Below are 14877 nucleotides of genomic sequence, written 5' to 3'. Positions count from 1 at the left end.
CCCGCCGATACGGCTTCTGCACGAGGAAATTATGAAACCAGCAGCTAAGAGCCTGCCTGGCAGCCTCGGCTCCTGGAAAAATGCCATGTGGTTAAACTGACTGAGCACCTGGGTGTCCCTGCCACTTGTTTTGAAGAGGAGGGGTTGCTTAAAGCAGAGCTGGAGTGGCCACAACAAAACTCCTGCAAGAACAAAACTCTCTGGAAGAAACACCCAGGCAAAGGGTAGGCTCTGTGGCTCCACCACATGAATTAGCTTTCAAACTGCTGTCAGCTGTCTATGTGTGTGTACCATGTACTCAGAGAAACACAAAGAAAAAACAAGGAGTATGAAAACACATCATATTAATAATTTATAGCAAACTACATAGAAACTCCCTGAGCTAATCTGCCCTGGGGAGAGAAGTAAAACCTAACTTATTTAATCTGGAAATAGGGTGAAAATAAGCAAAGTATTATAAACACAAGATAAGCTAAATTTTAAAGCATACAGTTGTGAAATATTCATGTATAAGCACTGTCAAAAGAACTGTGCAACATGCAGGTGGAGAGGACTGGACTTCAGGAGCCTACAGACTGTATTTAAGGCAAACCAAAAGCTTAGTGCAAAAAAGCATGAGAAGACATTCTAACCACCAAAAAGCCGGTATTTACCCACAGTTTCCAAAGCAGAATTTAAAAAAAAAAAGTCACTCTGCATTTTCTGTGGGGACACTAAGTAATCTGCCTGGCTTTCCAGCACCAGGATTACCCTAACACATGATATCTACTGCTTGGCACCAAGGTGGAGAGGCTACAGTACTCTTCTGTGGAACATCTACAGATCCCAGCTTCCAGGAAAACAACTCTGAGTGAGCTGAGGCAGCTATGTATTTTGCTGTTTCTAGGTTTCTGCTCATAAGGTAGTTATAAATATGTTCTCTTGAATAGCTCTACTTTATCTTCCTTCCCTTAATCTGCTCCTCCCCCCATTAGCTTTCCCCTGGCAGCTGAGGACTGCAGTGGGGAGTGCTATTTAAACAGCAGTAACAAATCAATTAAGCTGGATTTCTATAGCAGGGTCACCTTAACTCTACAAACCACAGAACGTTAAAAATCTGCTATACCTCCCTAGCTACTTACAGGGGAAGTGGTTTTCATTAACCACTGCCTGAAGAACGCTAAACCATCACATGAAATGCTTTACTACAAAGCCTACTTGAAGCAAGACCCTTTGCTATGAATGCTAACTTTCTGCTGTCGTTACCTAAAGGGAAACGGCTTCAATTGCTGCAACACATGGTGGGAGAATATGTCTGCTTTTCCACTGATTTGGCTGTCCTGGTACTGACCCCAACTTTCACTGTGGTGGCACACAGATGCTGGTGACTTCAGGTGGGATGAAGAGTGTGGTTTGCACTCTTATTTTTCTTTGCATTTTTCCCTTGACAAATTTGATGTGGTCATTCTGTTCTGTGATCTGAGCAGTTCCACAGTTTCGGTGGAAGACTGAAAAGGCTTTTGAGTCCCTCCATTGTAATACAGAGAGTCAAACACAACTGCAGCTTGTAAGGTTTACCCAAGTATTGATTAGCTCTGTGTGCTTTAATACTAACCACAGCTATGTACTATTAATACACTGCTCCAATCCAAAGAGATAAACAAACACAGTACAAAATAAACACCGTTCCATCAACCTGAATGCTCGATATAATTTTTTCTTCTTTTTTTTTTCCCTTTGAAGACATCTTGCTTCTCATTTTCTCCGTTGAAAGCATATGATGATTTGCAATGCATTTTCTTGGTTTGCATTTTCTAATCTTCCTCCAGGTCTTTTTCTCCCTGCTCCCCTTTATGCTATCACATATTCTTCCACTGCACTCATTTCCCTCTCCCTCTCAAGGCCAAATGTATTAGTTGCATCAATAGACAGGTATTTTAGCACAGGGCACCTTGCTCACAAAATTCATGCCCTATTGCACATACATTCTGTCACGTGCACTACAAAAACACCGACTACATCTCTTTAACATTGTACCAGCAGAAACTGGTTTTTTTAATCCTTCCATACAGAGATGTTTTGCTCCTCTCAGATCTGCTGACACTCAGTTCTCGTTAGGCAGCTTTTTGGCTCTTCTTAATGAGCTAGAACGGCTGGGGTCACCCACACAGCTCAGTCGGTGCTTGTTAACAGAACAGAGAAATATTTCGAAGTCCTGTGCGAGCCCTTTTGCACAGGAGGGGCTGGGATATATCAGAGTGCTCAAGATGGCAAAACCAAAACCCCTCCTTGCAGGGATTAAAAGTATTTCTTCTTTTTTTTTTTTTGCAAGATCGCTCTTTGCTCTTCAGAGGTTTTTGTGGAGCTACTTTACTACCTCTTTGCCATACTGGAAACGTTAGTGATCAGTCTTGGCCATTTCAGGTAAGCTTATTATTACAACAGTGACTTGGTACCATGAAAGCCTTCATAAAGCAGAAAGGAGAAGTCCTGAGCAGCTGAAAAGACTGTCCAATCCAGTGCTCACTGTTGTACAAAGACTCAACTATACAAAGACTCAGCTATACCTTCATTGGGCACACTTCCCTTGCACTGAAACATATACATCCACCACAAACTTCTCTTGAGCCTAAGACCTCTGTAAATCCTCACCCCGGAATATCAGCATCTTATTTAAAATTATTCTTGCTAAGGCAATCAAAACCCATACTCAGGTGTGTGCAATTTCGGAGTCCTTGGCCATGGGGCTGGCTGACATGGCCCAAGGTTTAAGGAAGACCCATGTCTTTCCACAGCTGCAGGTGGATGCCAACTGATGTATCCCAAAATAGCACTAGAGACCTCTGCTTAGACAACTGAATCCATTTCTGAGAGTTAATAATCTTTACATATTAGTTATGTGTTACCCATTCACAACGTAGTTCCCACCTCAGGGAATTTATAAGTTTATACTCTGATAGATGATACCATTTTGACAGCACATTGCAGATCTCCTTAAAGGCTTGACTTTGTCCTGTTAACACAAGTGACCAACAGCACTCTCACCATGTCTTCCAGAGAACAACAAACCCACTTCAGAAATGGAAGGGAATGAAGACTCTTAAATCTACTGTCAGACCCTACATCTATGTCTGTTACAAAGAAAGCTCTATAAAATTATTACAGTGTTTTCACTTTGTAAAGTACAAAAACTGGGAGAGGACAGAAACTATCATGTAGTTTTCTTGAAGGAAAAAATAGTAAACTTCCCACAGTGGCAGAGGGGAAGGGTGCACATCAGCAGGTAGAGCCTGACTCAGTCTCAGGTATTCAAAGTGCTGTTTATGGCCAAACCCGTAGACATCTGCAAGATCAAATGATGTGGAAGATGAATCTATCTTAATAAGTACCATCCCCAAGGAAGACTTCTGAAGGGGTTATTCTGGTGCCCTGTTGCCATTGTGGCCCTGCTCAAAGTGTGTAACAGCTTCACCTAGAAACAAGCACGGTCAGCAAAAAAGATCAATTTAATTCAGCCTCAGATACCTAAAAACTAAGTCCCTCATTTTAATCTCCCCAGAAATGGGGAGATTTGTGCCATTCTAAACCAGTTTCTAGGGTAAGTAACATGGGTATCTCCAAAGACTTCACTGGCTGTAGAACCCAATGGTTAACTACATCTAGGAAGCTAACTTTCAGATGGATGAAATTAGGTGAGGAGTCATCTTGGCTGTGGAAGTCTCCTGGCTACTGCAAGTAATAGACTTTTCCTCTGTTTCTTCTTGTTGTGGTATCTTGAGAGACTTGCACCCATTAAAGTATGTTTTCTCTCCACTTCAGAGCAAGGAATTCATGACCATGATAAGGTCTTTTGGCTTCCAAAAGGGACCTCAGGCAGTCTCTAAGACATAAAGTTAGAGAAGTGCCATTTCTTCTCAAAAAAGGTTTTCCTTTTTTTTTTATAAGAAAAGTATAAGAAAAAGATCATTGAAACTTTTTTTTTTTTTTTTTTACTTTAGGTACCACTGCTCTTCAGGCAAGATGCTAGACATTCTTTTGCTCAAGAGAATGGTCTACTGTGTTGCAAAATGTGCAGCTGTCACGTTGAAAAGGTACAAAAGCTTGAAAATAATCTCTTCATCTTTGTAGAAGTGAAAATTGTCACACTGTTTCACAAGGAAAGGTGGCCATACAAGCTCACCTCATGGTGGCTTTGCTGGAACATCTTTCTTCGACAATAGCATTGCTGCCCAACCTTCTTAAAATGCACCATACACATTTCTGAGGTGCCAGGCTTATAATCAAAATCCATACAGTTTACAAAAATTTCCTAAATACCATCCTGGCTTTTGTGCAGACAGCTGCCCTTATGTCAACCTGCAAACACTCATTCAGTTATAAAGCCCAAAAGGCAGAGACAACAGCAGTAAAAATCTGAAATGATGGTAAAATGATCTTAAACTGGAAGAGGATATATTGATGAGGCATAAGTGAAAAATACCTCTCTGACCCATGACACTCCCACAAAGTGATACAGCTCTTTACTCATCATTCCACAAAAAACCCCAATGAATAAGGTCAACTGCTACCCTCTGTCCTACATCTAAAAGACAGACTCTTGTTTTAATACCCTGTTTCCTTTCCATGCACACAGATCTCCCTTAGATGTTAAAGAACCAAATCTTTCAGCAACAGCACTGCCAGTTAGGAGCAACTGCTCTGAAGGAAGTGAGAGGAAAACAAAATCTGAACCCTGAAGTTTGGAAAAGCAGCTAGATATGGAGCAGAAATCCACCTTCTGCCTCTCAGAAGATGATTTTTCCCCTCTTAATTGTTGCTTTCAGAAAACTTTGGTATGGTATGATTAACAAGGCACTCAAATTTAATAAAACAACAGCTGTTTTTCTGCGTTGTTATTTTTTAAGAGATATGCAAATTAAGACAGTTTGTAGAGTTGCCTAATAAATCCTGTAAACCCCATTCAATCTCTTTGTGGCAGTTGGAATGAAATTTGTAATAATCTGCCATTTTCTACACTACAGCTTCAGTTCCACTAGCAATAAAAAGTCTCTCTCCCAAACACTAGCAAAAATATCCTCACCACAACATCACACATATACTTCTCAAAAGGGAAGCATTTCAACTAGAAATCTTTGGATGTACTTACTGAGATTGTACCATTGTCTAGACCTATGGACAGCCTTCTGGTTTCCGGGTTAAAAGACATGCATGAACATGGAGCTGAAAAAAATGAACATGTTGATGAAGTTAACAAAACTGCGAATCTCATTTTCTTGAAGTTCTGGAAAGCCTTAAACGTAGCTAACATGCTTCATGCTGCCGTACAGCATTTTGCCCCTTCCAATAGTCAAGCATTAAAAAAAAGACCCTGTTCTTGCAACTCATTCAAGCCTATCCTATTAGGAAATGGAACAATGGCTATTTCTTGCTCCAGCTCTTTCATTTTTTCTTACTAGTTATCTGAAAACAGGCATGTCATACAAGAACAGTAGTGGTGTTTTGATATAAGAGGCACCTGACATTTCAGTATAAATCTGAGAGATTACTTAGCTGAATAATTTAGGTTTTTACATTTGCCTAAACTTTACTGACAATAAAAGAAAACACTGTATTATGTCAGAGGCTTACATCCTATACCTGCAGTAAGAAAGTTAACCTGTAGGAATCAACATATCAGCCAATATTAAGGACTGAGTCCAACTGCTGCTTGCTCTAGTTTTACCACAGACAATGCTATGCCAGTATCACATGCTATGGACAAAATAAAAGACTATATTGAAAACTAGCCATTCTGTTATTATATCAATATTACTCTAATAAACATCAGGATATACTCCTAAATTGCACACAAGCCACTCATACTATACTCCCTCAAGGATCTGGCAGGGTTCATAACAAGGGTAAAACCAGAATTCTCTTGCAAGAATTCTAAAGCTATGCTTGGTTTAATAGATAAACTGTGAAGTTGCATTCAGAAGGCAGGGATCGTTTTTACTGCTCAACCCAGCCGCATGCAGCTGGGAGTCCTGCTGCCCCAACAGAAACCTTCAGGAATCATTTTTCAGCAGCAGTTGCTAACCGCAGCTAGGGGCAGGCATTCTTGCTCCTTCAATAATGATAAGAGTGTTTTGTAAACCATATTGATTTCTACTCTCCATTGTGATTGCTCACAGTGTTTTTGTTACTAACAAGCTTGCAGTACTGAATATCTGGTATATTCTCAATTTGCGTAATGCCTCACCTAGGATTAAACAGTCCATAGCTCAGCAAATCTTCCTCGATAGTTTAGTTGGCAGCAAAGCTATCTGAAGAGGAGGATAGTCTATGTTAACTGTTTAACAAAACTTGTTCTACCTTCAGTATTGACTCCCTGTTGAAATATTTCCTGATGGACAACCAACAGCAAGCAGAAAGCCCACATTCAGGCAGGCACCTCAATTTATTTCTTTCCTGGAAGAGTTGACTGAATTAAATCAAAAAAAAGGCTTCAGTTCAAGGAAACTGCCAGAAGGGAAACACTTAAATTAGGGCTACTAACAGTGACAAAATTGCTCCTTCCTATACATCTCCCTCAGAAAAGGCAAACTCGAATCATGCCTTCAGATGGTGGTTCATTACTATCACACTGAGCCTTCTAGGGCTATAGCAGAATGAGACAGTTGTAGGAAAAACGGACAGGAAAAAAAAAGCAATTCGAAGCAGAACAAACATCAAATCCTTTTAAAGGCACTTAATGCCAGAATGGGCTTATTCTACATAGCAGCTTTCACATGCTAGACACCGTGCATACACTGAAAGAGCTACTAGTAATTCTGAAGGCAATAAGCAGCTTGCAGAGAAAAAGTCTCAGGTAAATTAGCTATTTGAAGTATGCTTTTCCCAAACAGCCTGAAACACTTCAGACACAAAAGGTGCAAGCAACTGCTTGACACGGACCAATTACAAAAAAGTCACTTCTAAATTCCAGACCTGTGTGTACACAGTCATAGCAGTGTAGAGATACTTACTTTGCTATAATCATTTTCCTAAGGGAATTCTTCAATAACACATGTGCTTGGAACAATCATTATGTCAGCACGAAGATTATGTCCATGCTAGCTACACTAATGTAGTTAAAGTGATGCCAGTTGTAACAAGGCTGCAGCAGCTTATGCTTTAGTGAAAATAAGATGACGTTCAGATACTTAAGTACTTAGGCACATTAAGAAGGGGGGGAGAAAAAAAGAAAAAAGAAAAAAGAAAAAAAACCCTCAAACCCTAAGCTTCCAAGATGTTTAAGATCCTTTCAAAATAATAGCCAGGAAAAATAACAGCACGCCGAAGGCCCTCTACTTCAGTACCTAGCTATGATTTGGATTTCAGACTGGAAAAAGATTGATCTGAACTAACAGAGAGGACAGGCAGGATACTACTCATGCAGAAGTCTGGCTGTAGTCTTTATGTTAAATACAGGGCAAATACACACTGATTTTAGCCTTTGGAAAATGAATTATGGAGGAAAAGCCCAATTACATACTTCATGCTCTCAACAGCGTGTCACCTCTATTAGAGGCTGACAGAAGTGGAAGAGAAATACAAACTTTGTACCTGCAGTTTCAGGGACCCCTCTTTGAAGTACCTAAAAGTGGCATAGTTTAAGACTGAAGGAGCATGTTTGGCTTTGCAGTTTTTTTACCCTCCTGTTCAAAGGAAAGTGTTAGCTATGAAAACCATCATAAGACAGAAATTGTATTATCTGCCTCAAAGACTGGATACTTCACTGCTCCTCGCTACAATAAACCCTTTACTCCGTTCCACATCTGTGAGAGGTTTTTGTTTGGTTGGTGGGGGCTTTTTTTTTTTTGCAAAGCTTATTTCTCTTGACTACAATTCCTTTCCAATTCATAAGTCTGTGTCTACTAAGTTTTTTCTTTTCTCCTGTACAGACACTGCCCAGAAGTCACACATCTAACCATGGTTACACATGCATAATTTGTGTTGCATGTGTGTAACCAAGGGTACACATTTACACATGAAAAGGGTTAACCTGCTCATCTGTTGTTAATGCAGTTGTTGAGACAACACTGGCATGAAGGAGATGTATTAGCCAGGTTTCCATCTTACCTAGTTTGCCTTACTGATGATATAATGGTGTGTAAAATACCCACACCTCTTTCTTTCTCATGGGCTAGCGGAAATAATCAAAAATGTGGCCACCATGTTTTCCAGAATTTCCCAACCACAGAAACACCCAGAGGTAGGGCATAAAACTTTGTAATTGGGGGAATCCCACCTCTAAACAGCAGCAAGCGTCCCTACTCTGATGGGATCTATGAGCTTGATCTTTTTCCCAGATATTTAATGGGTTTCATGTTCAGAATGCACTGATGGCCCCATTTGGGTGTGGAGCTTGACCAAATCACATGGCTGACTCAGCCCAACTCTTCATGTCCCAGAGTGCCCAGGATGCAAACTCAGTTACTACAGCTACCTGATACCAAATCATAAAAGGGTGTGTGTCATGCAGCACCATAACCAAAGTCACAAGTATGTATAAGTGGGACCACCACTCACAGCTTGCTAAGCAGCACAAAGGCACCATCATGCCTACTACATTTTTACACAGAGAACCTCTGGGCAGTTGTTGTTCTCTAGACAGCAAAAACCAACATGAACCTAAAAGCAGAGGACTACCAAAAAGGTCATCCACACAGAAACAGGCAAAACGATCATTTCCAGTCAAGGGCAGACTTGTGCAGATGCTGACTCAGAGCCCTTCCTATGATTTCCAAGCTTAAAGCCGTGGCTGGCAACAATGTAGTCGGCATTGCTCCAGTTGTTAATTATACCTGATCGCTCTTGAAATTGGTGAATAACACAGCATAATTTTAGTATCTCATGGCTCAAAAGCTTACCAGCCTTTTAAGTGAAGGAGCAGTGTCAGGTATCCAAATTTATGAAGGAGCTTTAAAATAGTCCCCTTTCAGTGGATCTGGATCTACTCCATCGTTTCCAGTGAAGCTGTTATTACTGGCAATAATGCAGCCTTGCTAAGACCAGAGGAAGACCTAGCAAGATTTTAAAATGCAAATGTATGCAAAAACATCACATGGAAAAAGAGAAGTATCATTGCCAAATTGCTAAAATAGCCATTTCGTAATAGTCTGACTGGGGAAAGCAAAACTCTTGGGATAGGTCAAGGGAACTCAGGCCACTGCTAGTGCTCATGACAGAGGTCCACAGACTGCCGCATCATTAGCTGGTTTCCAGTAGCTTTTTGTGTAAAATATTGAGCAGGAAGTACTTTTGAGGCTTGACATCTTCTTATGAGCTAGTCCATCACCAAAGGAAGAAGAAAGATCCTCCTCTCTACCAAATGAATGCTTTCTCAGAGCAGGCAGTCAAACACCATGGCCGCTCTAGGGTCCCAAGCTGATGTTGTTGTGGTACTAAAACTTGTATCTTTTAAATATTGTACGTATCATGGAGACAGATGTCTCTTCCAAATCAAGCTATCTTAGCTTAAAATAATTCTTTCTCCAGACAGTAAGAATACCTCGATGAGACTTGATAAATGCTCCCCAGTCTGTGGATTTAAGGTCAGCTTTATAAGCTTTCCGAAGACAGGCTAACCCAGCACATCTGAAACTGATTGCGGAGCATCAGCATACCCCTGCTGCTGGCGACCTGCAGAGTTATATTCCTGCACTCAACCACAGGGGTTATCACAAACAGCTAGGGCTGTGATTTCTTCAACTGTCTCTTTGAAAAATGGACGTTGATCTGCAGTTTCTTTTAAAGCGTGAACACTTTCTTTGGGAGAGGAGACATACGGCAGATCAGACTGGAGGGATCCATCATTGGTTTTCCACATTTAATTGCAGGGGTAAAATTATTCTGCTTTTCCACTGGAAGAGCTGTCTTCCCCTTCTAGTATCTCTATCATATTAGCTGCTGCAGGACATTAAGTTCTTATCAAATAAAACCATTTACCATTGTACTCTAATGGATGGAGCACATGCAGTAGGAAGGGCAGAGTGATTTATACTGGACACTTACAAAGCTTTATGGACTCCATTAGTGGCAGAATGCAAGACTACATTTTGAGATCACACATTTTTTTAATCTATGTTTGCATTAAATTCTCATCCCTTGCTAGTATATCTGTATCCTTTTGCTGCTGTAATCTCTGATGCCTCTCAGAAGCATTAGCACACAACTTGGTAAAGCTTCACAGAAGCGAAGAGGATTGTTCAAGAATATTTAATATGGAGTGGTAAGCTTGCAAACAGTCATAAATGTGAAGCTTCATCAAAACCAGAAAAGCATTTTTCAAACACACAGTAGATAGTGAACATCTCCTTATACTTACATGGCATTGCATGGTATATGCTGGGCCAGTACTGCCCACTGTCTCTCTTCAGCCAGACACGAACTGTTCTACAAAAGAAAAACCACAACACACATGTGAGGAAGAATGAAAAAGTAACCACGAATGAAAACAAAGTGGTGGCAATGAATGCACAAGACCTTCTTCAAAATTAAATTATTTTGCTGAGGGGGAAGATAAACATGCAAACTCCTACAGTAGCCTGATACATCAACCTCAGATTAACCTCTCTAAGGTGATGAGGGTAGCCCATTCCTTGGTTCCATGTAGTACTCAACATCTCAGCTGAACATATCACAACAGTATTTGGAAACTGCTATGGCTTTTTGTTCTTTGCCTTTCCCAAGGAGTTGCTGTCCTCAAACAGAGGCACCTAGAACCACACAGTGCTTCAGATCTCTCTGCAAATACATCAGTGCTTTCCTCTCTGCTAGAAGACCTTCCCAATGTATCTCAGGATTACTTTTGCTTTCTCATAATCATATCATACGGCAGCTCCCTGTCACTCAGTCCACGCCTTTCACACACTTGAGACACTTGTTGCTTGTTTCCTGAGCAGAGGATGTGGACTGATGTACCATCTGGGTCATCAAATAGTTATTACTTCAGTTCTCAGTGTCATCCACTTGTTTTGGTCCAATCTCTGAAGCCTCTTTCTAATTGAAGCTCTCTCTTAACTTTAGTTCATCAGCTAATTTCATCAAAACATGCCCAGTAACAGGCAACCAGTAATGTCCTGTTTATTCCTGCATAGCTCACTGGCATCTCAATTACAGCCAACCGTTACCTGCCTTACTGTTCCTCAAGTCCTTATCATCTCAGATTTTAACTAGTAAATTCTCCGTGTAATACTGTATTCCATGCATTACTGATTTCATAGAATCATAGAATCATTTAGGTTGGAAAAGACCTTTAAGATCATCAAGTCCAACCACTAATTTACACCAAATGTATTACTAACCTTCCCTAGAAAATGTAGTTATCCAAGAGAACATTGCATTAGTGCAGCACAACAGATTTGAAGCCATCACCCACTTCTATTTAGTCTTTTTCACCAAAGTTAGTATGCAATAGTAGGTACAAGAGGGATCTAAAAAGCTATTGTTAAACATAAGCCTTATTTTCCTGTAGCAAATCTGTAACTTGCACTTGATAGTATTAAGGAAAAAAAACAAGGAAGAATGGCTCCTTCCAGTTCATGAAACATGTGGAAGTATAGCTTATGGAGAAGATTACATAATCTTTTTTTCATGGAAAAGCAGATTTCAGCCCTTTTCAGCCAGTAAATATTTAGAGCAGTAAGTTAATATAATATAATATAAATTGATCTAAGACATTACATACACAAATCAAGTCTGAACAGAGAAGCCATGCAATACAAAAAAGCAATTCAGGAACTAGGTATCTATCCTGCAAACTTCAAGCTAAGGGCTGCACCACTGTGTGTTCCTGGATTGTATATATCCAAAACCAGGTTTCTGCTCATCCTGCCCTGCATCCAAACTCATTTTTCAGCAAATAATTCAGACACCTGCGTATCTGGGCACTACACAAGCTGCATCATTTTTAAAATGTCTCGGGCATACACTTTGACAGAGCATGTGGCTCTAAAAACTAGTATTTCACTGGGTCAGCAAGTCCCATGGTTAGAAAGCTCTCATGAATTACTCAACACATACAAAATTCAGTATAATTATAGCCGAAGTCTAACAGCCTTTTTGCAACAAATGCATCAGCAGCTCTTCAGCAGATCTGAAGCAAAACCACCAATACTTTTTCAGGGACAATCCATCAGCTGATAACAACGTTATCACACTGTCAATACCGATAGGGCCAAATCCTTCTGTCACGTCTCGCTGTAGCTAACCGTAGCTGTTGTCAGAGCAGCGCTCTGTGTCCAGACATCAGCACACAGCTCTGGAAAGAGGCACACAGCCACGGGGCCATACACCAGATTTGGGACAGGGTCCAAAACCTTTGGGTCCACCCACAGGGGTCCACTTTTGCTAAGAAGGTGGTCACTGTAATTCTGGAAGCAGATCAGCCCCTCTGTTTCCCAGACAGGAGAGCTCTTACTAATGTGTTTATCCTCAACAACTGAAGTTATCATCAGAATGAATGAGTGTGCAGAAAAAAGTAATGGGAGTTGAAATAACTCAATATGAAACAGCCCTGAGGAGGTGCACCAATATCCTGTGAGAGACTTGTCTTTCTTGACCACCCCAACCCATTCATTCAGTGCTACTGGTTTCAATACTCCCAGGCTCCGACAAGGTTCCCTCTCCTTTCCACTTTAAGGTTCTGGCAAATAGAATCATAGAATGTTTTGGGTTGGAAGGGACCCCTAGAGGTCATCTAGTCCAACCCCCCCGCAGGAGCAGGGACACCGCTAACTAGATCAGGCTGCTCAGAGCCCCATCCAACCTGGCCTTGAATGTTTCCAGGGATGGGGCCTCCACCACCTCTCTGGGCAACCTGTGCCAGTGTTTCACCACCCTCATTGTAAAGAATTTCTTCCTTATATCTAGTCTAAACCTACCCTGGTTTAGTTTAAAACCATTACCCCTTGTCTTGTCACTGCTGGCCCTACTATAAATAAATCCAGTGCAACATAGTGCAGATTATTGAGCTTGTTAAAAAAAGGACTATGTACAATAAAAGATTTTTCAAAAGCTAGAGGAAATAAAAATCAATTTTATTTGCAAAAATGGCAATAATTTGGATGCTTTGGGTTGTTTCTGTTGATTTTTTGAACTATACCCACTACAGACTTACTAATTAATTTGACAGTTATATCAGTGTTAAGACTGTTAGCTGAACAATACTGAAACAAAACCACTTTCTGCTTACATTTAAAAAAAAATAACCAAAACAAAACCCCAAACCTGGTGGAGGTTCCTAGTTAAGACTGAAACTACTTTCACTAGTGTAGGCCTCTTCTGTAGGCACATAGTATGCTCATTTCATTATGTAGTCAAATATATTTCCATTCAATGACTAATTCATGCAAAATGAGAAACAAAGCATTCTAAGAATAAAAAGAGCATGAGAGGATGTTATCTAACTTTAAGGTGTGCGCAAGGGAACATAACCAGCAAGTCAGTTCGTGTAACTCATTACGGAAATACTTACCTCACCAGTAAATCATTTTAAGTAAAGGAAAACAAAAGATCTTGTACACTATTTTAAAATTAAGGATGATTACTATGCATCTCTTTAAAACAAGCATTTAGAAGTTACTTTAAGCATTATAATGGAATTCTAATATCTATGTATAATCTGATGTAAAAGCGTAAAAATTCTTCCTTATGTCAGAAAATGATGACTCATTATTTTCTTCTCTTGAAATCACTGCATTAAATAAGGCATTTTATTGAAAGAAGAAAAAAACAACCTCATTTCATAAACTTTTCTGGGTAACTTTTTTTCAAAGTAGATTCGGGCTAAAGAACAAAGTGCACCAACTGAACTTGGGAGAAGCCAAATGCTCTTGGAAGAGAGTGTCTTTTTTTTAGCTGCAGTTCTGCACATTTTTGTATACTGCTTAATGCAATACTACCCACTAGATGTGAAACCCGGAGCTTTTGAAGTTTCTAAAGAATGCAAAGGAAAATAACAAGAATGAAGGAAAATAAGCTTTTTTATGGATATATAGCACACAGAATACTTGCTGTTTTCATGGTTACTGGTCTTAAACACAGCACCCACCCAGGTCAGGATCCATTCTTCAACTGCTCTAGAGTGATTCATTCGGCATCACCATGGAAATAAGTTGCCCCTTCATTTTGTTGCCAGTGAATTGGCTTGGAAAGATTTTTAGAACCTGTCAATTCGATGGATACTCTTCTAGTCTTTTCAAAGCAGAGTTGATTTATTTTTATATGAAACAGGCTATACAGAAATAATTCTGCCACACAAAAGACGGGCTACGTCTTCATATATTAAGGGGATGTGAAAAATGTATATTTTAAAAGAAAAATTGCTTTTCTCTGTTATGCTCAAGAGCATGTGTCTCAAGTCCAGGTGGCTGTGGTTGTACCGGCAGGTCTCAAACGCACTGCTAGGCTGTGCACATGTGCAGGAGGTAGGCTTCACCTGAGCACCTACTGGTCATGGAGGTGCCTAAGTCAACCACAGCACATCCACCTCAGCGTGGCAGCTCTGTGCTTCACCATCTACAGAAACTTATTCAATCAGTGGTACGCACCCTGGTATCTTCTTTCTGATAAAGACATTTTGCTCATACAAATCCTAGTTTGTGCATTTAGGTTGCAGTGTGCTCTGTGAAAGCCTGCACAATGCTGCCAGGCAGGATGCCAAGATTCTCTACTGGGTCCCTACTCTGGCCTGAGCTTCTTATCATTTCACGGCTGGAAAACTGGGTGTTGCTTGGAGCTCTAGAGTTGAGTCTCTGGGTCTGACTCAAAGGCAGGGCTCTTGCCTTTTCTTCTTGGTGCCTTGTGTAAAATTAAGAGAAAAGACAAATACTGGTGTCGCATACGGTACAGACATATTAGACATGTCTAAGC

General features: G+C 40.4%; 1 protein-coding gene across 1 annotated transcript in view; it reads right to left on the bottom strand.

Annotated features, from left to right (window-relative positions):
* WDFY2 (WD repeat and FYVE domain containing 2) overlaps positions 1-14877 on the bottom strand; it is a 66447-nt gene that overhangs the window by 20684 nt on the left and 30886 nt on the right. The window contains exons 3-4 of the mRNA XM_009642614.2: positions 10331-10398; positions 5126-5199 (exon numbers count right to left, since the gene is read on the bottom strand). Coding sequence (XP_009640909.2) covers positions 5126-5199; positions 10331-10398 — 142 coding nt within the window. The remainder of the gene's footprint in view (positions 1-5125; positions 5200-10330; positions 10399-14877) is intronic.

The sequence above is a fragment of the Egretta garzetta genome, unplaced genomic scaffold (genome assembly GCF_000687185.1).
Source record: "Egretta garzetta isolate BGI_Z169 unplaced genomic scaffold, ASM68718v1 scaffold377, whole genome shotgun sequence".
In the NCBI taxonomy this organism is placed as follows: domain Eukaryota; kingdom Metazoa; phylum Chordata; class Aves; order Pelecaniformes; family Ardeidae; genus Egretta; species Egretta garzetta.
The sequence above is the reverse complement of the archived record's forward strand: the minus strand, read 5'-3'. Positions and strand labels throughout refer to the sequence as shown.